General features: G+C 41.5%; 10 protein-coding genes across 10 annotated transcripts; 6 read left to right on the top strand and 4 right to left on the bottom strand.

Annotated features, from left to right (window-relative positions):
* Positions 1 to 81: 81 nt before the first annotated feature.
* On the top strand, positions 82 to 3,358 carry C7M61_001839 (uncharacterized protein; the record flags this gene model as incomplete). Its single annotated transcript, XM_024857237.1, has 2 exons — positions 82 to 2,173; positions 3,090 to 3,358. The coding sequence occupies 2 exons, from the start codon at positions 82 to 84 to the stop codon at positions 3,356 to 3,358; spliced, it is 2,361 nt and encodes a 786-aa protein (XP_024714373.1).
* A 1,112-nt stretch (positions 3,359 to 4,470) lies between these two features.
* On the top strand, positions 4,471 to 5,544 carry C7M61_001838 (uncharacterized protein; the record flags this gene model as incomplete). The annotated part of the gene is made up of 1 exon (XM_024857236.1): positions 4,471 to 5,544. One exon carries the CDS (start codon positions 4,471 to 4,473, stop codon positions 5,542 to 5,544), a length of 1,074 nt encoding a protein of 357 aa, XP_024714372.1.
* Positions 5,545 to 5,625: 81 nt separating this feature from the next.
* C7M61_001837 (uncharacterized protein) lies at positions 5,626 to 8,599 on the bottom strand (the record flags this gene model as incomplete). The annotated part of the gene is made up of 2 exons (XM_024857235.1): positions 5,626 to 5,638; positions 5,667 to 8,599. 2 exons carry the CDS (start codon positions 8,597 to 8,599, stop codon positions 5,626 to 5,628), a joined length of 2,946 nt encoding a protein of 981 aa, XP_024714371.1.
* Positions 8,600 to 9,732: 1,133 nt separating this feature from the next.
* Positions 9,733 to 10,578, top strand: C7M61_001836 (cleavage polyadenylation factor subunit; the record flags this gene model as incomplete). Its single annotated transcript, XM_024857234.1, has 1 exon — positions 9,733 to 10,578. One exon carries the CDS (start codon positions 9,733 to 9,735, stop codon positions 10,576 to 10,578), a length of 846 nt encoding a protein of 281 aa, XP_024714370.1.
* Positions 10,579 to 12,459: 1,881 nt separating this feature from the next.
* CPA1 (carbamoyl-phosphate synthase (glutamine-hydrolyzing)) lies at positions 12,460 to 16,046 on the top strand (the record flags this gene model as incomplete). Its single annotated transcript, XM_024857233.1, has 2 exons — positions 12,460 to 14,066; positions 14,882 to 16,046. The coding sequence occupies 2 exons, from the start codon at positions 12,460 to 12,462 to the stop codon at positions 16,044 to 16,046; spliced, it is 2,772 nt and encodes a 923-aa protein (XP_024714369.1).
* Positions 16,047 to 17,715: 1,669 nt separating this feature from the next.
* On the top strand, positions 17,716 to 18,234 carry RPL20B (60S ribosomal protein eL20; the record flags this gene model as incomplete). Its single annotated transcript, XM_024857232.1, has 1 exon — positions 17,716 to 18,234. One exon carries the CDS (start codon positions 17,716 to 17,718, stop codon positions 18,232 to 18,234), a length of 519 nt encoding a protein of 172 aa, XP_024714368.1.
* Positions 18,235 to 20,055: 1,821 nt separating this feature from the next.
* C7M61_001833 (riboflavin kinase) lies at positions 20,056 to 20,541 on the bottom strand (the record flags this gene model as incomplete). The annotated part of the gene is made up of 1 exon (XM_024857231.1): positions 20,056 to 20,541. One exon carries the CDS (start codon positions 20,539 to 20,541, stop codon positions 20,056 to 20,058), a length of 486 nt encoding a protein of 161 aa, XP_024714367.1.
* A 71-nt stretch (positions 20,542 to 20,612) lies between these two features.
* Positions 20,613 to 21,584, bottom strand: TAL1 (sedoheptulose-7-phosphate:D-glyceraldehyde-3-phosphate transaldolase; the record flags this gene model as incomplete). The annotated part of the gene is made up of 1 exon (XM_024857230.1): positions 20,613 to 21,584. One exon carries the CDS (start codon positions 21,582 to 21,584, stop codon positions 20,613 to 20,615), a length of 972 nt encoding a protein of 323 aa, XP_024714366.1.
* A 461-nt stretch (positions 21,585 to 22,045) lies between these two features.
* Positions 22,046 to 22,897, top strand: C7M61_001831 (uncharacterized protein; the record flags this gene model as incomplete). Its single annotated transcript, XM_024857229.1, has 1 exon — positions 22,046 to 22,897. The coding sequence occupies one exon, from the start codon at positions 22,046 to 22,048 to the stop codon at positions 22,895 to 22,897; it is 852 nt and encodes a 283-aa protein (XP_024714365.1).
* A 2,202-nt stretch (positions 22,898 to 25,099) lies between these two features.
* On the bottom strand, positions 25,100 to 26,515 carry GLK1 (glucokinase; the record flags this gene model as incomplete). The annotated part of the gene is made up of 1 exon (XM_024857228.1): positions 25,100 to 26,515. The coding sequence occupies one exon, from the start codon at positions 26,513 to 26,515 to the stop codon at positions 25,100 to 25,102; it is 1,416 nt and encodes a 471-aa protein (XP_024714364.1).
* Positions 26,516 to 26,702: the final 187 nt, after the last annotated feature.

Here is a 26,702-nt window from a genome sequence, read left to right as displayed (position 1 = left end):
CCAAGGTTTAAAGAAGGTCGGGAAGAGCATACAATACTGTGCCTAGATCCAAGTCATATAAGTGAAATTGATCCCTCAAGAATGTCACAACGAAGATCCTATAAAGGCAAGAGGGTAAATGGCGCCTCAAATAATAGCTTGTCGTTGTCGCCTCAATTACAGAGCTTAAGTGAAATGTTCCCTGATTGGGAGGCCGAGGATCTATCAACCTTATTGAGCGAACACAAGAATGATGTTGAGATAGTGATCGACTTGATTGTCAATAACAAAGTTGCAAAGTGGGAGCCTATTAAGAAAGAGGTGAAACCTAGAAAGAAAGATGATCATCATGACCATGCACCATCTACAAATAATCCACAGCATCATGAACTGATTTCGAGACCTAATAAACACCAGAAAGAAAAGCCAAAGATTGATAAAAAAAGAGAGAAGAGGGGTGCTCAAATATCCAAGAAAGAAACACACCTGGCTCAACCAGTTAACTCAAGCACTTCAAATCTGGGTGGCCAAAAGACCTCTGCCTCGAAGACTGAGCCTGCTAAAGCTGACGGCAGAAAGAGTTCGAGCTCATGGGCCGCTGCATTGAGCAAGGATTCCAGACCTAAAACCAAATCAGGTGTAACTCAGCTCACCAAGGGCCCTGAGGAGGAGAAGGAGGAAGTGAAAACCCAGGATCCAGTTCAGGAAGTTTCTCGCGATAGTCATTTGGAAGAAGATGACACCAACAAGCAGGTATCTGATCAACAAACCTCTTGGGCATCTGCAATCAAGCCTAAGTCAAAGACACCTAAAGTGGAATCCACTGAAGCACCACTGCATGACCAAGCCAATGATGTGCCGATCGCCGACGATGAGGCTCAAAGTCAATTTGTCACGAATGACGTTGTCGAGCAAGCTGCGCCCGTAATCGCTTATGATTCCCAAGCAACACAAATCTCGCCTTCGGCGGTCAAAGAATCGGAAGTTGTATTGCCACAAGAGGTCAGTAATGTCGGTGTTTCGTTTGGCTCCTTATCATTGAACGAAAAAAATGCTGCCATAGAGGAGGTTGAGCGTCAACGTGCCACCAAACCCCCTTCATCCGCCCCTGCTATATCTCATCAACCAACCTCAGAAGGCACTTTCCAAACTTCCGGAGGTGATATCGATAAGTTCAGCACCTCGCAGACACAAGAACCTCAGAGCGCCCAGCAACTTCAACATTCCAACGATCAACAACATGACCAACAACTTCATCTGAAAACAGCGCACCCTCAGGATGGTTATCTGATGCGCCAGGAATTCCACAAGGGAGCTCCACAAGTTCCAGAATACTACGCTCAGTACCAACAAATCCAGCAGCTGTTTCCACAACTGGCTGGTGCTGCCAGTTTGCCTGGTCAATTTGGTTACCCGGGATACGACTATGCCGGGGCCTTCGGTCAAGCTGGATTAGGGTCAGTGTCACCAGCGTATTACCATAACTCTATTGGAAACGCGAGTCAAGTGAAAAGTGGCCCTCAAGGTGGCAGCGCCAATGCTGAGGTTAGCCTGTCTCCGCTAGTTCCAGGAACAAATATCGCTCAACAACATTTGCATAGTTCTCAACAGACTCAGCAAGTGCCTGGATCGGCTCCCTTCGGATTTCCTAATTACTATTACAATTACTTTAATACGCCTTATTACGGGAATGGAGCTGGTATCAATAACGCTGCCGGTGGATTTGGAATGCAGCAGCAGGTAAGTGATGCATCCTCTGCCGGTCACCACTCAAGTGGAGCTGAAGGTGATGCGCCACAACATCAAGACGCACATGCTGCTCAAGCAGCAAATCAAAGTTACGGTCAGTACTACGGAACTCCAACACAATATGGCTCTAGAGCAGGAATTCCTTTGTATCCATCGTCGCAACCATTCCCTCAGAGTGTTGTGCAAGTTGGTGAGGGTGACCAACAACAACATCCTCAGGTGCAACAGCCACAACAACAGCCACAACAGCAGCAGCAGCAGCAACAACAACAGCAGCAGCAGCAGCCCCCCACTCAGCAGGGTCAGAACAGGCAACAGGGGAGTCAGGCACAAGGTGGCCCTGTCCCAAATGCTGTTCCAACATTCCCACAACAAATGCCCCAATACGCAAACTTCCAACAGTATCACCAGTACGGTAACTTCCAGGAAAACAACCAATACCGAGGTTGGTATTGATCCAAGGGCTCAAGAACAATTCAAAGGAATGTATACGAGTTGTGTTTTCGACATATCATTGAAAATTAGTTGTAAGGAGTCATACAAGTTTGTAGCGAATGAGGTTAAGCATTTCTGCTCTGATATCTACAGTAGGTCGACTGTTTACACTAGTAGGTTCCAGACGAACACTACCGAAAGCGGGTGTTTTGATATAACATGCACAACAGGCCTTCTAAGAGCAAGAGAGCTATAACACAAAATCGCGCTCCTCCGCCACAAATTATAGAATGGAGTTGCCCTAAACTTACCAGGAGAATTCAATTAGGTAGGCGTAGATGTCTGAAATGAACATATAAACAGAAAAGAGACATAAACCAATTTTTAGATCGGAGTAAAGGCAGTGCTGGTGAGGACAGCTTGAGACTCAAATATACGCAACCACTGCGCAATTTCTATCACTCTCTCCGCGCCTTGAGGGCGGCCTCATATATAGGGGGTACTATTGCTCCCACACAAAAAAAGTCCTACTTAATTTCTTCTCATACTAACTACGCATAGTCAAAAAGTATGTATCTTTCTTAGCACTTGCGCGCAATGCGATTCCTACTATAAAATTCAAATTAGGTGACAACACAATCCTTACCAATCAATTATTGAATATAATTTTATTTGGTTGATGATTAACCGGATGCTTCGGTGGAGTAAATGATGTTGCTCGTCACACCGAAGTAGAATACGAGTGGAAATAGTTAAGATTTGTTTATTCGAGATGGAGTTGTTTGAAGTCGACTTTCTAGCCAAACACACTCACCATCCCGACTTCAATTTCTCCAATTTTTGAAAACCAGAGATTGTTTGGTGGCCCCGTGGAAATGTGAATGCATTGTGCAGTATTTCCATTGCTAATATATACTAACTGACAGTGTCTACCGAGAAGAAGAAGTCATCGAGAAAGAAGAAGGATCCAAATGCTCCAAAGAGATCATTGTCTGCTTACATGTTTTTCGCAAATGAAAATAGAGACATTGTGAGGGCTGAAAACCCTGGTATCACCTTTGGTCAGGTCGGCAAGATGCTTGGTGACAAGTGGAAGGCAATGACGCCAACTGATAAGGAGCCATACGAGAGCAAGGCTGCTGCTGACAAGAAGAGATATGAGAAGGAGAAGGCCGAATACGCCAAGAGGCAATAGACGACCACCTCTTCTTCAACTTGATTATGTATCATACTGTATTTGTTCTTGCTTCGCAAAATGACTTTATTGTCAACTTTATAGTTCTCAAATGTTGTTATGGATTGTATTTGTTATTTTTTCTTGTATAAGCCATCTGGCAGAGCGTAGTAGAGGTCCTCATGACATAGCCTTGCTCCTCGCACGCAGGGCCAAATTTGTATATATCGCCTACGTGAAATTCTGGTAGATATCGTAAGCTTAGACACATTTTCTGCGATATTGTTCATATTGAAAGAAGTCTTTTGTTTCCAATAAAGCGTTCTCGTGAACTTAAATACCGCCATGGAGTGAACGTGGTGAAGGTGAAAAGGGAGGCATTAACTACTATGGAAAGCCTTCAGGCGAGAGTTTTATTGACATTTATTGTGACATCGTACAACATAGATATGAAACTAAATAAAGTGACAAAGTGTGACTCTCATGGTTCGCCCGCTTTCCGTGAGTTGCAGGCCACTATTTTGAATTTGTCAACAGAAATGTCGCTATCATTGCCATCATTATTTGATATGTCAGTCATTTTGATTTGCACGTTTTTTATAATGAATGTCCAGACATCATCACAAAACCGATACGTGTGCAAGTCGCCTTTAAAGGTTAGTTTTGATTTGCAGAACCCCTTCTCAGCTTTTAGATTTTCGGATATAACTCGATCAAAGTTGTTTAATATTCCAAGTGCGAGCTGAGGCTCAATCTTACCATCACTGATCAAGGTGTCTAGAGCATCAACAAGAGCATTTCCGATAGTGCTTTTTCTGTAAAGCTCGTAGTATGCTGGAGCACTCATCAAATCGTACTGTCAAGAGTTCACATCGCTTATGCTTTGCGCAATGAAACCTTGGTGTACGGATGCGACCTTCAGGATTTCGAAATATCCTTACTAATTCATTTGTCACTACATCAGGAATATGCAAGTATCTACCTCCAGTTTGTTTAAATAATATACCTTCGTAGAATTTTAGCTGTTTGCAAGGAAGTAAACTAGAATAATCCAACACTGTAGTCGACACGCCTCTCCTGTGCAGTAACGCACTTGATGAATTCAACATTGTGGCGTTTTATAGGAAAGAGAAATGAGTTCCGATCTTTCTGTCAAGGAGAGATTTAAAGCAGCGGCCAAAAACTTAAAAACTTTAGAAAATCAGCAGAATATTCCCAACGAGAACAATGCTATACTTGAAGCTTTGAATGAGCTCAAAGCTGAATTCCTTCTAATCAAACGGATGGTGAACCATCTAGACTTATTTGACAAAAGTGAGTCTTTCGAAGAAATAAGCACTGCGTATATCCCGTACTTAGCCCTCGAATACTTCATAGCTTGTGTTGAAATGGAGTTGAATGGGCACTGCTCGCTTTTGAACGGAAATGACAATCAGGGAAGACAAAGGAAACTTGCTCATCTCTCATTTGCGAAAAAGGGATACCAAAGTTACTTAGAAACCTTGGAATATCTCGGTTCAATTCTTTCGGAAGATGATATTTCAGATATTCGAGAAATGCTCCCAAAAAATCAAGAATCAACGGCTAACCCGCATGAGCAAAGACAAGCCAAAATCAAGAGATTCAGACGTAGGAAGCAGTTGGAATCTCAAATTGAAGTTCAGTCGGAGAAGATAGAGGGCCTAGATTCGGAATTACAATCCGAAGAAGACTTACGAATGCTCTACAAAACCGAACTTTGCCTCTTCGCCCTCCACTCTTCCGAAAGTTTGATTCTGATTCAACTTGAAAGTCTGCTTCTCGAAACGCAATATTACGAGGGTTTAAAAAACCACCACAAGCCAAACCCAAAAGTAAGCAATTCCCGAGATATTCACTCTAAAGTAGAAGTGGTCCCCGGTAAGAATAAGGCTATAAGCGACATAATTGGTCCTAGAGGGAAGATACTACAACCTTTTGTCATTACGAAGAACAAGGCAGAATTGAGAAAATCCGTGTTTGGAACTGGTCAGACATTGCCTTCCATGACAGTAGATGAATACCTTGACTATGAGCTTCTGCATGGAAAACTTCTTTCAACCGACGACACAAGGAGGTCTGAGCTGTCATCTGAAGATAGCGACGATGAACTTGAAGCACGTTACTGGGACGACTGGAAGGACGACCACCCCAAGGGCAGCGGCAATATGGGTAGTAATATTGGCTAAGCCTTTATTAGCAATCAAGAGGTATGTCATTTTCAAGTTCTCGCAACCAGTCGGAATGCTCTAAAAGCAATGCCTCAATTCTCATGATCTCGAACTGGAAGCCGTTGTTTTTTTTGATCCACATTTCGCTTGAGTCGTCAAATGATTGGAGACAATTGATGATTATCATGTAAAGCTCGAGAACCTTCAATTTGAACTTTCTGTAATCGTCATTGGCTCTTGAGGCATCTTTAAGCACATCCTTCTCCATTCGAAATCTTGTGATGAATATATAGAGAGCCTCACTTGCACCGCGCTTATCGCCACAAGCGGTCGAATCCGTTCGCGTCAATACACCAAGGCGCCATGAATATAGAAGCTCATAGGATTTGAGCGCCCTCCAAAGCACAAGGTCTTCGTTCGCCTCCTCCAATAGTAATTTATCCACAACCGAACGATGACTTTCGCAAAACAGACCGCACAGAGCTTCGAACAAAAGATCCTGCTTATCATTATCTATCAATGCTCTAAGTAAAGCGAGGACGGTACACCTTTGTTCAAAAGCAGACATTCGTTGCAGTAACGACTCAAGAGCTCTGATAGCACCCTTAAACTCATGCATCTGGATGGACAAATAAAAAAGCTTCTTTTGGAAATCGAGACGAAGATAATCAAATTGAGGAGAATCATCAAGTAGATTCACAGCCTTCTCTTCAAATCGGACTCCAAGACGAATAATCTCTTGGCGCTTCTCATATGAGTTGCTAAGCGCCACCGAATAATTCTCGCACATCTCAGAGAGTTTGTGATTGTAAAGCGCTGCTTGATTCACCTTTATTTCGGAATCGAAAGCCTCGTCGAGAAGCACACATTTCAAGAAGGACAGCTCTTGTAGCAATGGGCGAGCCTTGACAAAGGTTTTAGACTCGCAGAACAATCTAAAATTCTCGAAGTCCCCAACGATGTCATGAAATGTGACCAAATCATCAGTAAAAAGGCACACAAGACCGTAGACAAACTTCTGTACAACATTATCAGTGTCTAAGAACGCAACAAACTTGGTTTTTGCCAAATCCCATTCACCGCAATTGATAAGTCGAATAATCAATGTTATGATCAAATGCTCAAAACTGTTCGAGACAAGAACATATCGTACAGCGTCGAAAGCATCGTTCAACAGATACTCGCTTATGTGATGAAACACCAGCTTTTCTTCTCTGAAGCAATCCCAGAAAAGAGCTAGACCACTTCTTCCAATAGAGTCTGTCTGAACTTGCTTTTTATCAGACTGCTTAAAGCTTATCCCAAACGAAAACTCGAGAAACTTATAGAGAAACATTGCGCGACGAATGGCGTTCAATGAACTGATCACTTTCAGATTAGCTTCACAAAGGAGAAAGATACTCCCAATCTCTAATAGTATCTCACGATGTGCGTTGATGATGCTTAAAAAGGTCTTGATGGCATACATCCGAGTAAAATCATCGAGCTTCACATCGGAATTGAAGCAGCCTTCAATATCACTTTTAGACGGTTTCGAAACCAATTTTTCGATTAACTCAAATGTTTCCTCATTGAGATTCTCAAAAAGCATCCCTAATTCATGCTCTTTGAACCGTCCCTCTAGTAAATCTTGCGCTTTTTCGCCAATCTGTCGTTCGGTAAACTCCGAAGCAGTCTCAAAAAACAATTGAAGTTGATTCAAAGCCGATGATGATATTCTAGCTCTGACAATTTTGAGTATGCCCTTCAATGCTGTACTAGCTGGATGACCTGAGAAATCCTCGAAAAAATGCAGCTCTCTGAGCACGCCCACTCCGTTGGCCTCAATGATAAAAGTTGACACTTTCGTCTGATGTAAGCACAATGGTTTCTGACCACTCCTTCTGAACTCTTCACAAATCAAATATAATTTGTACCATATGGATGACAATGTGACACCTGTGGAGGAGCTGATAGAGTCAACCATGTTATCAAGATTGCTTTTAGAAACTGTGTCACAAGTTGGCGAAAATTCAACACCCAAGCTTTTGAAGAGAACTTCGTTTGCCTTGGTAAGAAGGTTTGCGTCATACCTTCCAGAGTTCCAGATCATTTCACGAATCTTGCTCATGTCATGAGTTTCAAATTTGGATAATGTGGTGTCGACATCCGTATCCGCATTATGGGTAGGATTGGCCAACACGTTTCCCGTAGACACATCTTGTAAGTAAGTGGTATACATGTTCAAGTTGTTATACCTCCAAAGAATCTGATGCTTGATGTATTCTCCTGATTGAAGGACCGAATAATCATGGATATGAAATACCTCGTTACTATGCAGCTGATTACTGGAGTATGACGGTATCTCAACATCGAAGGAGAATTTCTCTTCTGTTATGATTTTAGACGCATTCTTGAGTTCAAATGCATGAATTGTTACAGATGGACAGCCATCCCTTTTCGAAAGTGTTGGGTCAAGCATAAACAGAAGCCACGTTGCTCCAGTATTTAGAACTTTAAGGCATTTTTTTGGTAGCTGAGTAACTTCGTTAGAAAGTATTGAGGTCTCAAACATCTTGTTCTGATCAATGGATGAATGGAGTTGGCAGTCGTATAAGGTTAGTGCCTTATCGGAGGAGAGAGTCAAGAAGCGCAGACGATCGACCGTTGCAATGTTTGATACCGCATCAGCACCCAAAAGTCCAGTGAACTTTTCTTTCTTCCTAAAAAGATCGCCCATCAAAGCTCTTCGATTCGCATTAGGGCGAGTAAAATTGAAAATTTCGAAATTTTGTAGGAAAGACGGTCTCTTAAAATGTAGAAGAGCACCATCCTCTAATGAAACAATCACATCATTTTCTGTCAATGCTTGAACTTTAAAAGGTTCTGCTCTTAGCTCGAATGAGTAGGGCACCGAGATATGTACCCAATCGTCAAAGTTGTCCAATGATAAGCAACTTCGATCCTCTTCAATTATGAAGTCAGAGAGCCTAATCTTCACGGAGATAAAAAGGTATTGTTCATCGATCAAATCGATACCAACGAAAGGATCCTTCTCATCACCTTCAAATCGCTCGTGTACATGAAGAGTCATATCACTAAAAACCCTCTTTGGTAGTTCAACCTCGATTTGCTGGACATGGAAATGAAAATTGGTAGTTTGCTGGACGAGAGGAAAGAAGATGAGCCTCTTTCGATTTGAATGAAGTCTAAAATGAACGGAGGTAATAAAACTCTCGACTTTACCAGTATGTTCAACAGTGCTGCCAATTAAGAACGTGTCCTCACAAGAACGAGCTTTTATCGATTCAGATACATCGTATTGAAGTGGGAGCCTAACCTTTTTTGTTGGATAAATGGACGTTAGCCCATCAATATGGGTGTATCCCATGGTTGACGATTGATCAAGATGTTTTTCTCTACGCTCATTCAACCTGTCGCTATTTGTTTGTACAGGCAGTAACATTACGACGGCATCAAACACTGGTTTTATTCGGCCGTCTCAGATAATTGGTGATTTATTTTTTTAGTAAGGGACTGGTTTAAAAGAAAAGTTTTTTACTAATTTTAATACATGGGTTAAATCTTGATGTCCGATGACACCACAAGTTCCCTCGACGGAAGAATCTCTACGGACAAATGTATATGGGATAGCCTTTATTGAGAGAACATTGTAGTCGAAAACTTCATATCACTCAATATTGGTAGGAAGATTTAGTAGTTCATGGAGTTGAACCTCTAAATAGGACTTGCTTGGACGCCGGGGGATATTGTCCGGCACATAGGGAAAAATACAAAATGTGCTTCAGGTCAGAAGCTTACGATAGCATGTCTTCATCAGTTTTCTATAAATTCTTTCATCAAAAAAGCCAGTCTACCATACATTTCGACGGAACAAGTATAAATGTATTCGATTTGAAGCATGAAATAATCATTCAAAATCAACTCGGTCAGGGACAAGATTTTTCACTAAGGCTATATCACCTGGAACAGCCCGAGTTGGAATACGAGAACGATCAGGACGTCATACCTCGCTCGACTTTTGTTTTGGCTAAGCGATCGCCATTATATACCCAAAGTGGGCGTTTTCAGAGCGCTGCTAGATATGTTACTGGCAAACCACGTATTGTGAAGCTGAAAGCTGCACCTGTAACATTTGCAGCATCACGGCCAAAATCAAACATAGTTATCGACGAAAGCTTGTCAGAGGAGGAGAAAATTCGATTGATGTTGGAGCGTCAAGATGATGCTTGGGCCAAAACCCAGGAAGAGTTATCTACACATAAGGTTGTCCACGGGAAACCTGGAATCGAGGATCTTCCTCCGCCAGGTTACGTGTGTTACCGATGCGGAGGTAAGGATCATTGGATAAAAAATTGTCCCACCAATACGGATCCTACATTTGAAGGTAAAAAGATCAAACGTACTACAGGTATTCCCAAAAGCTATATGAAGACAATTTCAAAAGAAGCTGTTGAATATAGGCTAGCAAATCCAGAAAGCACTGAGAACAAAATGCACACTAATGAAAATGGTGATTTGGTCGACGAGGAAGGCAATACATACCAAGTGACGGAGGATGGTGATTATGTAATGACCTTCGCTGATTCAAAAACATGGTCCCTGTACCAAGAAAAACAACAGAGTGCGAATAACAAGGCACTAAAACAGTTTGAGAAAGAGTTGGTCGATGTGATTGTGTCTAAAGGAAGAACCGAGTTTTTGAATCCATTGAAGCAGGAACCAAGCGTGCTTGTGCCACCTATATTCATGACGCCTTGTTGCCAAACAAGCCAAACCTTGAAAAGACTAAAGAATTACAATTATAATCAGTTGGAGCTTGAGGAAGCGTTGATAGAATCCGATTTTCACTGTCCAAATTGCGGCTCAGCCGAGACATACCTTGATCAATTGAAACGTAATCACCAATTGGAAGAAGAATTTAAGTCATTTATTGAAAGTTCTGGGTTGGAAGAAAATACTGGAGTCAAACGAAAGTTTTTAGAACTTCAAGATGACGAAAATCTGAGGGAAATCAAGAAACCGTTGGGCCCTAAAAATGCGAAGAACTAGGTTGCACCAGAATTGCAAAGGTATTACCCGCACATAATATACAGAGCACACATCGCATAAAAACAAAAATTTATTGTAAGAAATTTTTTCGTGCGTACCACCTTTATTTTGTGATTGTATGTGAGGTCAGAAGACTAAGATGATTTCACTTAACAAACAAACTAGAGTTTGTGACCAATTTGGAATGATCACATTGATACTCTGAGTTTTCGCATCCCCTCAAATTTAACTAACCCTAAGGCTTTGAAGCGTATGTATTTAAATCTCAACCTAATCAAGATAGGTATCTCGCTTCATGATGAGACAACAAAACTAAGCTGGAATTACCAACCGAAACCATATGAGTTTGAAAAGTTTTGCAAGAGTCTGAAGGCAAGGTGGATTATTGGGAAATATTTTACTAACCCTAAGGTATGTCGTTTCGTACACTGAAAGGAGGAATCAATGCACTGGGCACTGAATAATCATGAGTGACAGGCTTAGATCGGGCGTCAGAAACCCGTAATACTGATGTTGTCTCTTTATGGCAATGATACTAACCAAAGGATGGTGTTTCACTAGTATGTATTTCCAACAGTAGACGTGATGAACTACAAGATGACGAGTCAGATTCGAGTTGCTCGATGTTGACAACCAAAATTATACCATTCATGCATTCCTGATGCTTCCTATTTTGATAATTCTAACATTTTAGTTGATCGAATTCAGTTATGTGCATCAAATTTTTTGGCACTTAGCTTTCGTGTTCTGTGATGAAGCTACAAGATGAAATTATCAAAGACAAGCATATGTCTGACGACTGATGAACTTTAACCTAAGTCTGATAGTGTTCAACATAGAATACGGAAGCTAGGTTGTCAAAGAATTCCACACTTCTAGGTATGTCTTCCCGACCAGAGATAATGATGATTTACCACTTTTCACGACGGTCTACTGCGCGTGTGACTTGTAATCATTCGCATTGATGATCAAAAGGCCTTGACCGGCCGTGGTTCCTGAAATATCCTCGGATTATTATGCCTTGAAGAATATTTTTACTAACAACAGGTATGTTTTTGTGATTATACCGCCGATTGATGAATCATATACAATGATTTACTGATTTTAAAAATTTTTCGATTTGCATGTCAGTCTGAAGCGGCTACACGAGGGTATGCATTACTAATTTCCAGATTAAAGATCTCTAATAAATTCCTCAAAATTACCAGCAGTAGTAGCGAAGCGAGTCTGTCCCTAATTATGTCAAGAACTTCGGATCATGTAAGAAACAATGTTCTAGCGGATTGTAGAAATGGATCTGAAGAAACTTAAGCAAGTCAATGATCATTCGAAGGATCATCATACTCGAATTTGGAATCAAGTTTGCCGAGACAATTCAAACTTCGCATCATGGTTCTCGCGAATTGATACCCCCAGAGTTTCCGCACATATAATGCCATGAGGAAGAAAGAAAGAAGCCCCGAGCCGTCCTCAAATCCGCCATCATATGAGGAGCTCCGGCAAAATCTCAGCTCTCTGATTGACAGCAAACAAGATCATAGCACATCTACAAGGTTGTGCTCATCCGATAAATCTGAATGTCGAAACATACCTTATAGACCAAGCAAGAATATCCAAGCTCATATTAATAGATTGCTGTCGGCAACGCCATTGGAGATATCGGCTTCCGGGACAGAAACTGAGTACTTCGATTTACTCCCATCCTTTCAGTTGTATCAATCGATACTCAAAAGGAATGATTTTGAGTTTGATGAGAACTCCTTAGGTAACCCTCCCCTTTATGGCGACTATCAAAGGAGCTCAGTACGTACAGATGGAAATTTGAGATCTGATCAGATGCCTCGAGCTCCCCTGAGAATTATAGATCTCGATGATCACCAAATGGAAGCCGGGTATCGATTTACAGCCGACGAAGATAATGATGGGGTAGAACAGAACACTCACGATATGCATGACCACCCTCAGATATCACAGCTAGACGAACCGCACAATCGAGGGGAGCTATCTCATGAGAGTTATGGGACTTCGGTTCTTGACAATATCGACAAACTCCCTATAGCGCGATACTCGCCTCTCACGATCCAAATTTTTGTTACGAAAAATGTACCAAGGCCCAACGAGCCAAATGAGTTGGAGAATAAACTCAAAGAGTACTCTTGTGGTGACATAGTCAATGGCTACGTCATCATCAACAACACTTCACACGAAGACATCGACTTTGGTCTATTCGTCGTTAGTCTTGAAGGAACTGTTAAGGCTCTTCCGCAAGATTCAAGAGAAAATGATGCGGGCAAACCTCCCTCGAAGTTCATGCTAAAAAAATTCCTCAAGATGTACGACTTGAATGCTAGTTACAATTACGGCGTTATTCCAAGCTCTGCTGGAATTCAGTATGACGCAAACAGTCGAGATCACTATGATGGTTGCATTCTTGGACTTCCGGATGATAGGGTTCTTAAGGCTGGAGAGAAGTATAAGAAGTTCATAACCTTCAAGTTTCCCGAGATGCTTCTCGACAATGCATGCCCTCACGATGTCATGCGACATACCATGCCTCCTCCCTCATTTGGGACAGATGAAAGATTTCTTAACGGGCAGTCTTTGGAGGTTAATAAAGCACTTGGTTATGGGACATCAAGTGTCAGAGGGTCCCCTATAAAAGTTCGGGACTTCTCATTTGATAACTTAAGTGTGAGCTATGCAATTGAGGCCAAGTTTATTGATAAAGAAAATTTGGAAAAGCTGGAAAAACTACTGAATGGTGACGAATCACGCTATGTCGTGTCCAAGAAATCCCAGTTTTTTTTACGTTTCGTTCCAGATGTTAAAGCTCAAGTGGAAGCATATAGCAGGGCCTACCGGGATTTCAAGGAGGAAACATTCGAAAAAATTGGAATAGATGGAATGTTCTTTAATCAATTGACTTCATCTTCCACTTGGAATACGATTCATCAAATGAACAAGTTGATTGAAGATGAAATCAAATCTGAGACGACTGCCTTGGAAGAATCTTCAAAGGACCAAAAAAGGATATGGGAAGGGTCCCCATCTCGAAGCATTGAGACTTCCAAGGATCAATTCTCCAATTTGTCGAGCCAATTGGTACAAGAGAGGGAGGTTGAGTCACATGCCACCACTATATTTGCGAAGAAACGAAAGCGACTCCTTCCAGTTTCTTCAGCGGTTGGAGAGCTGAGAATGGCAGTCCAGATACCGGATAAACTAATCCCCTACGTCTCTCCACGCCTACTTCAGAAATATAACCAAGGCAACCCTTGTTCTCAATTGCAATCGCTTTCTATTCAAGGTGATAAAAACGCTCTTGCACCTGTCAGCAGCAATATGGAAGAGCTATACAATCGAGACGATGCTTTCTTGATGAACAGTGTTCTGACGAAGATTACATTCCTTAACAACGAGACTGTTGAAAAGCCACCAGGAATTAGTCATATTGACTTTAACATCGTCGCATGGACATATCGAACCGAGTATCCACTTCCGTTGTCATTGGAGCACGACTTATTTTACTCAAATCCGGCTAGCTCTCTGCGAGATCGAAATTTCACATTTATCGACACTCATGAAAATTTGCTGATACTCAAGGATCGCATAAACCTACAAATAACAAATTTGCGGGATAAAGGGACACTTTTATCGCAGCGAACCTTCTCATACTTGAAAGGAATGAGTAAGTTAGGAGTCAAAAAAGATACCATTCAAAACTTTTTTGAGCCAATTAATTTCTCATCCAGCCTGGATTCATTGCAATATGAGTGGACAGCAACCGAGACGCATAATAAGAGGCTAGAATGGAGAACTGAGTTGACATTACCTCTCAAAATATCTAACAAGCACAATTACACTCTTGTCCCAAGCTTCCAAAATTGTCTAGTTGGTAGGTTATACGCCCTTCAAATTATTGTCAAACTAAAAGGGGCGGAGAATGGTACCAACGAGATGAAGGTTGAAGTGCCTGTCTTAGTGGGTTAAGACAGTTGCCAGTGTGAACTGCACACAAACACTCCACAAGTTTCAATGGCTAGTCAAGAGACACGTGATTTCCTACATGAATATCCTAATTGGGCAATCGCGAACTTGCCGCGGTGGGTTATCTTGACTCATCAATTTTTTTTTTCCCTTCTGCCCACCACATTCTTCATCAATCATAAGTCACAATGATGCGTCTGATTTGGCAATGCCCCAAAAATTTCAGGCTCAACTCACCTCGCTTCAGATTTCTTGCCACTCTGCTGCCATCGAGCCCATCTGAGAATCAGTTAGATCGAGCAACGCTCACAATAAGAAATGGCCCTGTCTTCAACGGATTTTCTTTTGGAGCCAACAAGAACGTAAGTGGAGAAGCAGTTTTTACTACTTCCCTTGTTGGGTATCCTGAATCGATGACAGATCCTTCGTACAAGGGTCAGATTTTGTGCTTCACTCAACCTTTGGTGGGAAATTACGGTGTTCCGTCGTCAGTTGCCAAAGACCAATTTAACTTGTTGAAACACCTTGAATCTCCTCAGGTGCAGTGCATTGGCATAGTTGTGGCAGATGTGGCGCTTGAATATTCACACTGGACGGCCGTAGAGTCGCTTCAACAATGGTGTCAGAGATCCGGAGTAGCGGCTATAAGTGGAGTTGATACTCGCCAGCTCGTCAGCTATTTGAGAAGCAAGGGCTCATCTTTGGCTAAAATTAGTATTGGAGAGGAGTATGATGCAGATGAGGATGAGGCATTCGAAGATCCTGGATCTGTCAATTTAGTCCGCCAAGTCACTACCAAGGCACCTTTCCATGTTCGTTGCCCTGAACAGTTTAGCAAAGGATATCACATAGCAGTGATCGATTGTGGAGCTAAGGAAAACATTCTTCGTTGCCTCGTCGAAAGAGGCGCTTCTTTGACTGTATTTCCATACGATTATCCTATTCACACTATTTCAAAAAAGTTCGACGGGTTGTTTATCTCTAATGGTCCCGGAGACCCAACTCATTGTTCCCAAACCGTTTACAATTTGAAGCAGACAATATCGAATAATCCTGAATTGCCAATATTCGGAATTTGTTTAGGCCATCAGCTACTTGCGCTTGCAAGCGGCGCTCGGACGGTTAAATTGAAGTACGGAAACAGAGCGCACAATATTCCTGCGTTAGACCTCGTGACTAAAAAGTGCCATATCACATCTCAGAATCATGGTTATGCTGTCGATGCTTCAACTTTGTCTAGTGATTGGGAGCCGTATTTCCTCAACTTGAATGACTTGTCAAATGAAGGTATGCGCCACAAAGTGAGGCCTATCTTCTCCACACAGTTTCATCCTGAAGCGAAGGGAGGACCACTTGACACATCATTTCTCTTTGACCAGTTTTTCTCATACATTGAAAACCACAAATCGTCTCAAACTACAGGTCTGAATTACGTTACTGATTCTTTGATAGCGGACATCCTTCCTTCTCAAAGGGTTTGATAATGTATAGTACAATAATTGAGACCTTGCCGTTGTTTCTAGACGTAGCACATTTGCAAAAATTTTAAATAGAAAATACGAACCATCGGGAGTAATTTTGATGGGGCTTTAACCATGAACAGTTATCCTTCGTATCACAAGCACAAATGTATAGATCGTGAAGGTAAACAATAGTGACAACGCATTGCATTCGTATAAATATCGCGAGATACAGGTGATGCATATGATCAGGTCATATGTTCGGATAGCTTCAAAGTCATGTCATCATACGACCGAACGAGTATACGACAGCTCGGACAATATTTAAAAGGGTTTGCTTACCCACGCTGCAAACTACTCTACACAGCTTACCCAATATGAATATTTTGGCCAGGCACTTTGAAAACAGCACGTCATTTTCTCTGATCTACGAGACAATTCTGCGCGAAAGTGTCATACCAATCAATGAGGGTTTCAAAACTCTTAACACCCTTGAGCGGTTGTGGGCTAGTTGGTATATTTATATGAACAATGATCTTTTGGCAACAGGGTTACTTTTTTTCGTGATTCACGAGCTTGCATATTTTGGTCGATGCGTCCCTTGGATGATTATAGACATGATTCCATTTTTCAACCGGTGGAAAATTCAGCCAGACAAAATTCCTTCTGCAAAAGAACAATGGGAATGTTTCAAAGCTGTCTTAAAATCTCACTTCTTGGTGGAGGCATTACCAATTTGGCTTTTCCATCCTTTATGCTCGTCGCTTAAAATATCTGTCGATGTGCCATTTCCAGCATTGAAAACTATGATGATCCAAATTTTATTTTTTTTTATTTGTGAAGATTTTTGGCACTATGTTGCCCATAGGCTTTTTCATTACGGCTGGTTCTACAAAAACATCCATAAACAACACCACAAATATGCTGCACCCTTCGGTTTTACTGCAGAATATGCGCATCCGATAGAAGTGATGTCCTTGGGTATCGGAACAGTTGGATTTCCAATAATTTACGCTTACGTCGCCAAATCACAAGATCATTTTCTTCTTCCTGATTTACATCTTTTCACGATCACTTGTTGGATTGTTTTGAGATTGTTGCAGGCGGTAGATTCCCATTCAGGATACGACTTTCCATGGTCGCTCAACAAATTTATCCCCTTTTGGGCAGGTGCAGCTCATCATGACTTACATCATCACTACTTCGTGGGTAATTATGCTAGCTCCTTCACCTGGTTCGATTTTTTCTTGGACACTGAAGCTGGACCTGCGGCTAAGAGACGTAGAGAGCAAAAAGCAGCTAGAAAGGCGGAGTCTATTTTGAAAAATAGATGATTTTCAAAGAACTGTTTGTAAAGAAATAAAAAAAAAAAAAAAAAAAAATACTTTGCTAAACGCAGAAAGCCACAATATTTAACTACACTACACCATTTCTTTCCGTCGAGTAGCAATTAGGGCTCACGCCCTATTAAATGCGGTATCACATGACCTAGCATCCTTCGAACTTGATACGTTATACTAGAAACCTGCATATTTGGGCAAAAATTTTCGTAGTGCACACCATAGCTGACAAAAGAGAAAGTTAGTTTTCCATCTTCTCATCCGAACTCACTTAAAAGTACGTTTCAAGCACAAGCAATTTTACAGCTTGCTTTAAGTCCTTATTGATATTTCACGTACTAACCCCGAAGATGTCGAGATTGCATGAATATCAGATCATTGGTCGTCGTCTCCCAACTGAGGCCGTTCCAGAGCCCAAGTTGTTCAGAATGAGGATCTTTGCCCCCAACACTGTTGTCGCTAAGTCTCGTTACTGGTACTTCTTGCAAAGATTGTACAAAGTCAAGAAAGCATCTGGTGAAATTGTTGCTCTTAACGTGATCTCTGACCCATCTCCAACCAAGGTCAAGACCTACGGTATCTGGATCAGATACGAATCGAGATCCGGCATCCACAACATGTACAAGGAATACAGAGACGTTACCAGAGTTGGTGCCGTTGAAACTATGTACCAAGACTTGGCTGCTAGACACAGAGCCAGATTTAGAAACATCCACATCTTGAAGGTGGTTGAGTTGAAGAAGACTGAGGATGTCAAGAGACAGTACGTCAAGCAGTACTTGACCAAGAACTTGAAATTTCCTTTGCCTCACAGAGTCCAGAAGTCCAAGAAGTTGTATGAGTTCAAGGCACCAACTACCTTCTATTAAATGGAAATGTTTAATTGTATATTGTCAACATGCACAGAGGGTAGGACTCTCCTTTAGTTAGCTCACGTATCGTTGTGTAAATGCTCGTAGGAATTTTTGTGCAATTCGTTCCACCCGGCCCCCTATGTTCGTATTGCAAGACCGCACTAGGTGTTGGGAACTATTCGAGGGTTCTGCATTCGGTAACGTTGATGATCATAAATACCGCTAGCAATGTCTTCAAGCCTAAGTCATCGCAAGACAGGGCACTTGATAAAGGATCCACAATCTTCTTCTGCATGGCAAGAGTCCTTGTACGAGCTCGAGGCGTTTCTTCGAACCATTCCACGTCTTCGAAGCGAGGAATACATTGAGATCTGGGAACAAGTTTCTCACCTCCTAGTTGAGAAATTTCCAAATCTTTCTTGCTGGATTCAGAATATATCACACGGTCGATTAAATGACGTGATACTGAGCAATGACGAAATCATTCGATGTGGTCTCAATTACCTTGATTATGACATAATGATGTGGATAAGCTATTTACGCTCCGAGCTACTTCATTCGCAGCACAACCATAACTATATCCTTGAATTGTTTGAGGAGGCTCGATATAAAGTTGGTATGAGCTATTATTCATCTGAACTTCATCAGCTTTACCTCACCTTTCTTCAACAAAGTTATTCTGAGGCGGGAGAGCTTGTCACAAAGGTCCAGTGTTTAAACGCTCAATGCGCATTGACCCCTCACTATGACCACGCTATTTTTCAGTCGAATTTACGATCCCATTTCCTATCGAAGGACTCATCTAACGGGCTGCTATATCAAAATCGTTACTATGACACTATCTCCAACCAAAATATTCTAAATTCTTTGATATTTCCGTTTGAGAGAGACCTTGTCAACCTCACGGAGAGTTCAAATAATCAAGGCCAAGCTTTATGGCTCAGATACTTAGAAAGTCTGAAAAACACATTTGGCCCTGCATTTGTAATTCCCTTATTCGAGAGAGCGTTGATTTCCACCGAATACTCCTTCAAGGTTGTGGACGCATACGTCGAGTACACTGTTTCCTTGAAGTTGTTGCAGCGAGCGCGATCAATCTTGAAGCGGGCGTTACATCGAACGAAATTATCATGTCACGCCCAATTTTTGTTAAAGTTAGTGAAGTTGGAAGTTTTTGACGGAAACTATTCAAAGGCCAGAGACTACCTAGCTCAAGCCATTAGCTGTAATGAATCAGCTTCCCGAACTCTCTATGAACTTTTACTCGCTCTTGAAGAGTTATACTCCTGTAAATAATCCAATCTTATTTGCCGCCGATCAATTACATCAACCGATTTATCTGATGATTTATTTAGCTGCCGCTGTTACTTTTCATAATGAATATGATCATGAATGAATAGCGATATTGAACAAGACTCTCTGAATACAGAACGCCTGGCAAACCTCGTCCGATTATCCAATCTCACCCTGATCTACGTCGATGATTCACTCGCAAAGCAGTGGATATCATCCACACGTCTATTAATAGTCATTAAGAAGCCAATTGGCAAACCGCAGACCTCTTTAAATTATTCAAGAAAGAATATACGTCTTCCATCCGTTTTGCGGGACATCATCCCGGAAGTTCGGCAACTTGTGCGACGGCTCTGGGCTGCACGGCCTACTGAGACGCGACCTATGTTCTTTAATCCTTAAGAAGCTCCGTATGTTCACAATAAGGGGAACTCAGAAGTGTAGTCTTTGCAACAGAAATATCCGTCTGGATATCCTTTATCAATGCTTCTAAATTATTAGTATCTTAATGAACGTTAAATAGAAAGGAAGCCGCACCAAATCTTAACACATACCCTTACTTATATAGTCGAGTTCAGGTCTCAAATATCCAAGTATGACCAATTCAATATGCGCTCCGTAGAACGTGTCCAGAAACTCGTGTATAATGTGAACCTCTGCCGCTTTCTCCTTATTGTTGTAAAAAGGGTTATACCCTATGGACATCACCATTGGCAAAACCTCAAGGTCCTTCTTCTTCAAATGCTGACCATAATTAAAATTGATCTTCTGTCCTTTGACACTTGTCTTACTTTCAGGCTGGAGTTCTCTCCGACAACGCAATTTCGAAAAGCCAAAATAAATGCCCGGTTCTAGAGCCCGAAGTGAGTCCGTGACATGAATGTTAGCTGTTGGAATTCCGAGCTCCGATGATCCTCTTGAAAATCCTGCTATCACTTCATCATGAAGATGAATGGGATACGGTTCGACCACATTTGCCGGAACTTCAGGTCTCATGGGTCGGTTATAGTACAACTTCTTCAGTGACATTTTTCAATTTACTAAAGAGCTACAAATCTTTTATATACAGGCTCATGAGATAAAGCAATTATTACTAATATTTACTCGAATTTAGCCTCCAACTGGCCAAGCAAAGTTTGGGCATCCTTGGCAAAGCTTCTAATGCCTTGAGATAACTTCTCGGTGGCCATAGCATCTTCATTGAACAAAAATCTGAATTGAGCCTCATCGTTGATATACGAGACCTTCTCCTCTTGAGATTCCTTGGCCTTGCCGCTCTCCAAAACTTGAGGTACCGCGTCGGTCAGGTTGATCAATTCCTCAAGCAATTTTGGAGCAACTGTAAGATAGTCACAACCCGCCAAAGCCTTAATCTCGCCAGTGTTTCTGAAAGATGCACCCATGACGATGGTGTTGTAGCCAAACTTCTTGTAGTAGTTGTAGATCTTTCTCACTGAAATCACACCAGGGTCACTCTCGCCGTCGTACTCCTGACCAGTGGAGGCCTTGTACCAGTCCAAGATTCTTCCGACGAATGGAGAAATCAAAGTAACCTTAGCCTCGGCACAAGCAACAGCCTGGACGAAAGAAAACAACAAAGTAAGGTTGCAGTGGATTTCGTGCTTCTCTTCCAATTCTTTGGCAGCCTGGATACCCTCCCAAGTGGAAGCAATTTTGATAAGAACTCTGTCCTTTGAAATACCGATGGATTTGTATAATTCGATGATCTCAAGGGCCTTCTTAACAGTAGCGTCCTTGTCGAAGGACAAGCTAGCGTCAACTTCTGTCGAGACTCTGCCGGGAACGATGTTCAAGATCTCCTTGCCAAACTCGACCAATAATCTGTCCAATGCAATTGAAGCCTTTTCCTTAGGGGAAGCACCTTTGTCCTTAGCATACTCAATTGCAATGTCCACCAACTTCTGATACTCCTCCTTTTTGGTAGCTGCCAAAATCAAGGAAGGGTTGGTGGTAGCATCTTGAGGAGTGTACTTTGCAATTGACTCGAATTCACCAGTATCAGTCACGATAACAGTACCAGTGGCTTTGAGTTGTTCCAATGAGTTAGACATTTTGAGTTTGAAGAAAATGTTGGTTCAGGAAACGTACTCAGGGAGCGCTCTTGTATATATACCATGTTCCCAAGAAACCGGGTAATCCGTTCGCATTGCTGTCATTTTCCATTGTGTGCAATACTAATCAAAATCATTCTAGATCCCGAAGCTTTGACCAGTCAATTTAAAAAAATACGAATCATTTCTCTATGAAAGAGTTACAATTCTGTGTCAGGACTTTAAACTGTGCTATGCTGCCTCATGAAGTTTGACAGTGGCTAAACCCAACATATAAACTTAGTATCCGTCAGTGGAACAAGCCAATAATTCCGCCCATTACTCTTCAGCAGAAATGATGATACTGGTCGCCATCTTCTTCAAGTTGACTAGGTTCAATTGGTGCAGAGCAATTACTCGGTGAGGTCGGAATTGCTTGCGCACAGATATCAACTCCACATTATTCCCACACTCTCACCACAATGTCCAAGAAACTCCATATTACAGCTAGCACCTCATACGATGATACTTTTCAAACTGTTCCAGTCAACAGTGGTCGTGCCTTACTGTTTGAGTCAGACTTAGGCTTAGTCCTGGTTCAAATTTATATCAAGGATTTCAATGGAAGCAACAAACATCCTTCAGGGGTACCAACCAAAGATGAGCCTGAACATGACAATCAGTCAATTCCTAATTTCAGACTTTTGATTACGTTAAAGCCATCAGAGGCAATTCTGGGAACACAACTTTTGTTTGGTAACGAGTGTTTAACACCTGTCAAGGATCAGGTTCCTGTCTCCTTATTATCCACAGGTCTCAAATTCTTTTCTTGGTTTATCAATCCTTCGATAAAGACTGATCTTTATGGTGACATGCCATATTTATATGGTTACGCCCTTAACAGCTTCAGCAAAATAAACGTCCGCAAAGACAACAATGCTACTGATGGGCATGAATCCATAGAACCTCTCGCCGGCAGCACAGAGAACTTGAATGAAGCTTTAGACGACCAAGATATCCCCATTAAGTCCGAAGGTCGCAAGAAATATTTTACTAGTACAGATAACGCCTCCAAATTCACATTTCTAGAAGGCCAAACTTACACTTTCCAATTTGACACCGATTTGATAAAGTTGGGTAATTCTCAATACAAGATTCTGATTCCAACATACGGGAACCGCACCTTAGACATTGATGTTGCGCAATATTCCAACGAAACCTTGAACAATTTCAACTGGGTTTTGAAGAAGGATGGCATCAACGGTGCCAAGCAGGGAACAATTGGTTTACTCATCAATTTTGCTCTCGCCAAAGACGACTCCAGTACAGATTGATTTTCGAAGTATAACATAAGTATCGTATGATAAGATTACTGACCACAAACCTAAATGTAACTACAATTATACTTAAATGTAATTACAACTCTACTTAAATGGTACTACAATTCAACTTAAATATAACTACAACTCTACTTACCTTACTTATATTGTGTCCAGTCTTCCTCCTCTTGAAATAAAAAAAGCATAACACAACCATCCTCGATGAAGGACATACACACAAAATTTCAGTGAAGTAGAATCGGAAGACTAGGAAAGCATAGATGAAATATAAATAACGCCACTACAAACCAAAAATAGTTTCACAATGCCCTCGCCGATGTAATAGTCGAGATAAACATTTCAACCAAATCTTATTAATCACTAAGTACCCGAAAACAATAAAAATGCAAAACTTTCAAAACATCAACTCTAAAACATTTCATGTACATTTGTAGAACCATCAAGCAGGCTAGTTTCAACACATGGGAGTCCACTTGATATAATGATCATGTATCTACATACTCCATTGTCAGAACTTCGATTAACTTCATATTAGTTAGACATCACAGCCGTTTCTTTTCGTGCTAAGCAATTAACTTTGTAAAACCATGAGCCATGGAGCCTCGATGCCAAGTATAGAGAGACAAAATTGAAGCACTATCAATTGCACCCAGCTATTGTTTCTGAACCGCATTCCTGACCTTCTAAGAAATATACTTGCCGAAATCAATCCCAATGTTTCAGCTGTAACATGTCAGAAGGGTGATGATCATACGCACCTCAAGACTTCCAACCAGAATAGGGATACCTTCGACAGAATAAACCTTAAAACTTTTGAGAAATAGTACAAATGGTTCAGCTGCAGCAAAAATTAAATCGTACAATGATTACGACAAAAGGAGGAACCTTCAACTTAAAGGTTCCCTTAATGGCGTTACATCTTACAAACACAGAGATGGAGAAGTATGAGCTTAAAGTTGCGGTATCACTGATCCCAGACGCTAAGGGAACTACAACCACCTGAATTCTTTGCAACATGTATAAACTCTGTCATTTCAATTCAATGTCCACTAGGCCTTGAAATTGTACTCAAGAGGACAAATAAGGAGGGGAATGGATCGCCTCCTACTCCGGTTTATTTGGCGACGTAAATATTAAACGAGGATAGTGTCCTGCAATTCACCTCGTTAAGTTCTCAATTTATGACACTGTGCAATAGACATTCACAATACTTTGAGCGCAGTGAGGGTGATACAAAATTCTTGTAAGGGCTTTGCATATTCTTGGGATTAGAGTAATGGTTCTACCGTTTGATATTCTCGGGTGTATCTTGCCTTAATCAAAAGCTGAGCAAGCTGGCAATCATTCTTATTTTCAGGCTTTGCAAGGCTTTGTTGTAGCCTTGATTGATTTTATTAGCAGGTGGTATTATCTCTCCTTGAAGGTATAGCAAGGCTTCGTTGTAGCCTTGATTGATCTTATTAGCAGGTGGTATTATCTCTCCTTGAAGGTATAGATTCAGTCAATGTGTGGAAGGTGATAGTAGCACGGAATTGCACATTCTTATTCTCTGTATTTAACACAGGCTTATTCTTGCTGTACTTTCTGAAATGACATATCCACCGAATGATTAAGTGAAACAGTGAATCGAACTGAGTCAGTCCTATAGTGTTAAGAATAATGAGTAAAATCTTACTGGATATGGCGAGTAGGAGTTGATATTATTTGCAGCACCTATAGACATTGCATCCTATAGACATTGCAACCTATAGACATTGCAACCTATAGACATTGCATCCTATAGACATTGCATCCTATAGACATTGCATCCTATAGACATTGCATCCTATAGACATTGCATCCTATAGACATTGCATTAGTCTTGTTTGGAATTTATATATCATCATCTAAACATACAAGACAAGATCAATATTTTGACGTGCTAGCAGTTTGCCTCAGTATCCACTACTCTTGAAATCTGCTCCAAAGCTTTTTTTCATTTGCTACTCCCAGGTCGCATTGGGGATGCTCTTCCCAAGTTTCTTATGCCGATGAGTGATCATCACGTTGAAGGTTGCGCTATAGGTTAGAGCTATATTGAATCATTCGTATATTAGGTCCAGGCATATAGTATGTTGACAACTCCAGCAGTGAAAATGTCGAGAAGTATTTTTTTTTTGTTTTATTGTTAAACACTAAACAAAATATTGAGGACAATTAGACAGTGGAGGCGCATAGAGCAGCGCCGACGCCACTTCCATCCTTAGCAATCCTCAAGTGTACCTTTTTGTTTGTTCCTTTTAATGGATCGATATACTCAAGGGCAGAGAGAATCTTCTCTTGAAATCCAGGATAAAACTCAACAACAGATCCATCGCACCCCACTTCAAAATCGTTTTGATCATTTGCATACTGGTCCTTCACCCGCATAACAATTGCTGCTAATGGAATGGCAGAGAGAGAAGCTGCACGGTTTGAGATAGCTTGTGTAAGCCGTTGAATGGCCACACGCTCACCATGAGTGGTAGAAAGACGAAGATGATTTTCAAGGATGAGGGAAGACATTCTGAGATCAGTTGAATCATCAATCTGCAAGTATGACAAGACCTCAGATGACAAAAGGAAAGGCTCAGTAAGTCGGTGGGGCAATGTACCACCCCTTTCCTTGTAAAGATCTTGAAAAACCAATTTTTTCTCAAACAATTCCATCAAGGTAACTCTCAAGAGCTCTCCAAGGAACATTCCACTGATTCTCTTCTCAAATAAATGATACCCCTTATTTGATGTTTCAGAATCCACAATATCATCGAACTTAGTTTTTGGCAAGATGTCCAACAGATTGTCAAAGGAACCCCATTCAGTGTTTACAACCATTCCCTGTATGTCCTTTGGTAGAGCTGATGAAGCTAATTTAGGTATGTTCGAAACCCTTTCATAATAGGCACCATTTGTACCCGTTCCAAAGATACAACCGATCACAGTGTTTGCTTTGGACTTCAGAGGATCGTTTGAATACGCTCTGGACAACAATGTTCCCACAGTGTCATTTGCTAAAGCCACAACTGAGACTGGTGCTTTCAAAATATCGAGGTGCTTTTGGAGGAATTCTACGACGTCTCTGCCAACGCAGTCTGGCAAGTCGAAACCTTTCGTCCAACGAATTAATTTTCCACGGTCAAGAGCCGATTGTTCCACGGGAAACAGGAAGGTGAAGCCAAGCTTAATGGGGCCAGAAGTCTCAAGCTCACTGTGCTTCTCCTCCAAAAAATTCTTGATCTTACCTGCCAAGAAGGCGAATAAAGCATCAGATGTCGATCCCAGCATCAAATCAAGGGGTATGGGAAATTTAGCCTGCTCAAGATCGAAGGTGTGATCACCTTTCAAATTGATTGAGCACACTCGAAAGTTGGTTCCACCTAGGTCAGCAGCTAGGAATAGACCCTTTTCCTTGCCGGAAGGAATAGAGGTAACATAAGTGGGGATCATAGGCATATACTCACGGGCAGGGGTTTCGTACGCGAGGCCAGCATCCATGGAGCTGAGGAAATGACTGGTTGCTTTACGAAGGAATGTTTTGTCAACTTCGAATGCTTTTGTGATACTGTCGACAGCTGTTTGCAATTCTTCGTTCATGATGATTCAATGTTGTTACGAACGTTGATTCCGGAGGGAGGAATTTGAATTTATATCGCGCGGTCGTGGGCTGAGGACTTCACTTCTCCGTCACAGCAACAGTGCTCGCACTTCCAAATTATACCGTAGTAGCGTGATGACGCATGTAATTATTCTGACGTGGCCTGACGAGGTCTTATCGTTCCCA

Source organism: Candidozyma pseudohaemuli, assembly GCF_003013735.1.
Source record: "Candidozyma pseudohaemuli strain B12108 chromosome Unknown scaffold00003, whole genome shotgun sequence".
NCBI lineage: Eukaryota > Fungi > Ascomycota > Pichiomycetes > Serinales > Metschnikowiaceae > Candidozyma > Candidozyma pseudohaemuli.
This window is presented reverse-complemented; position numbering and strand designations above follow the sequence as displayed.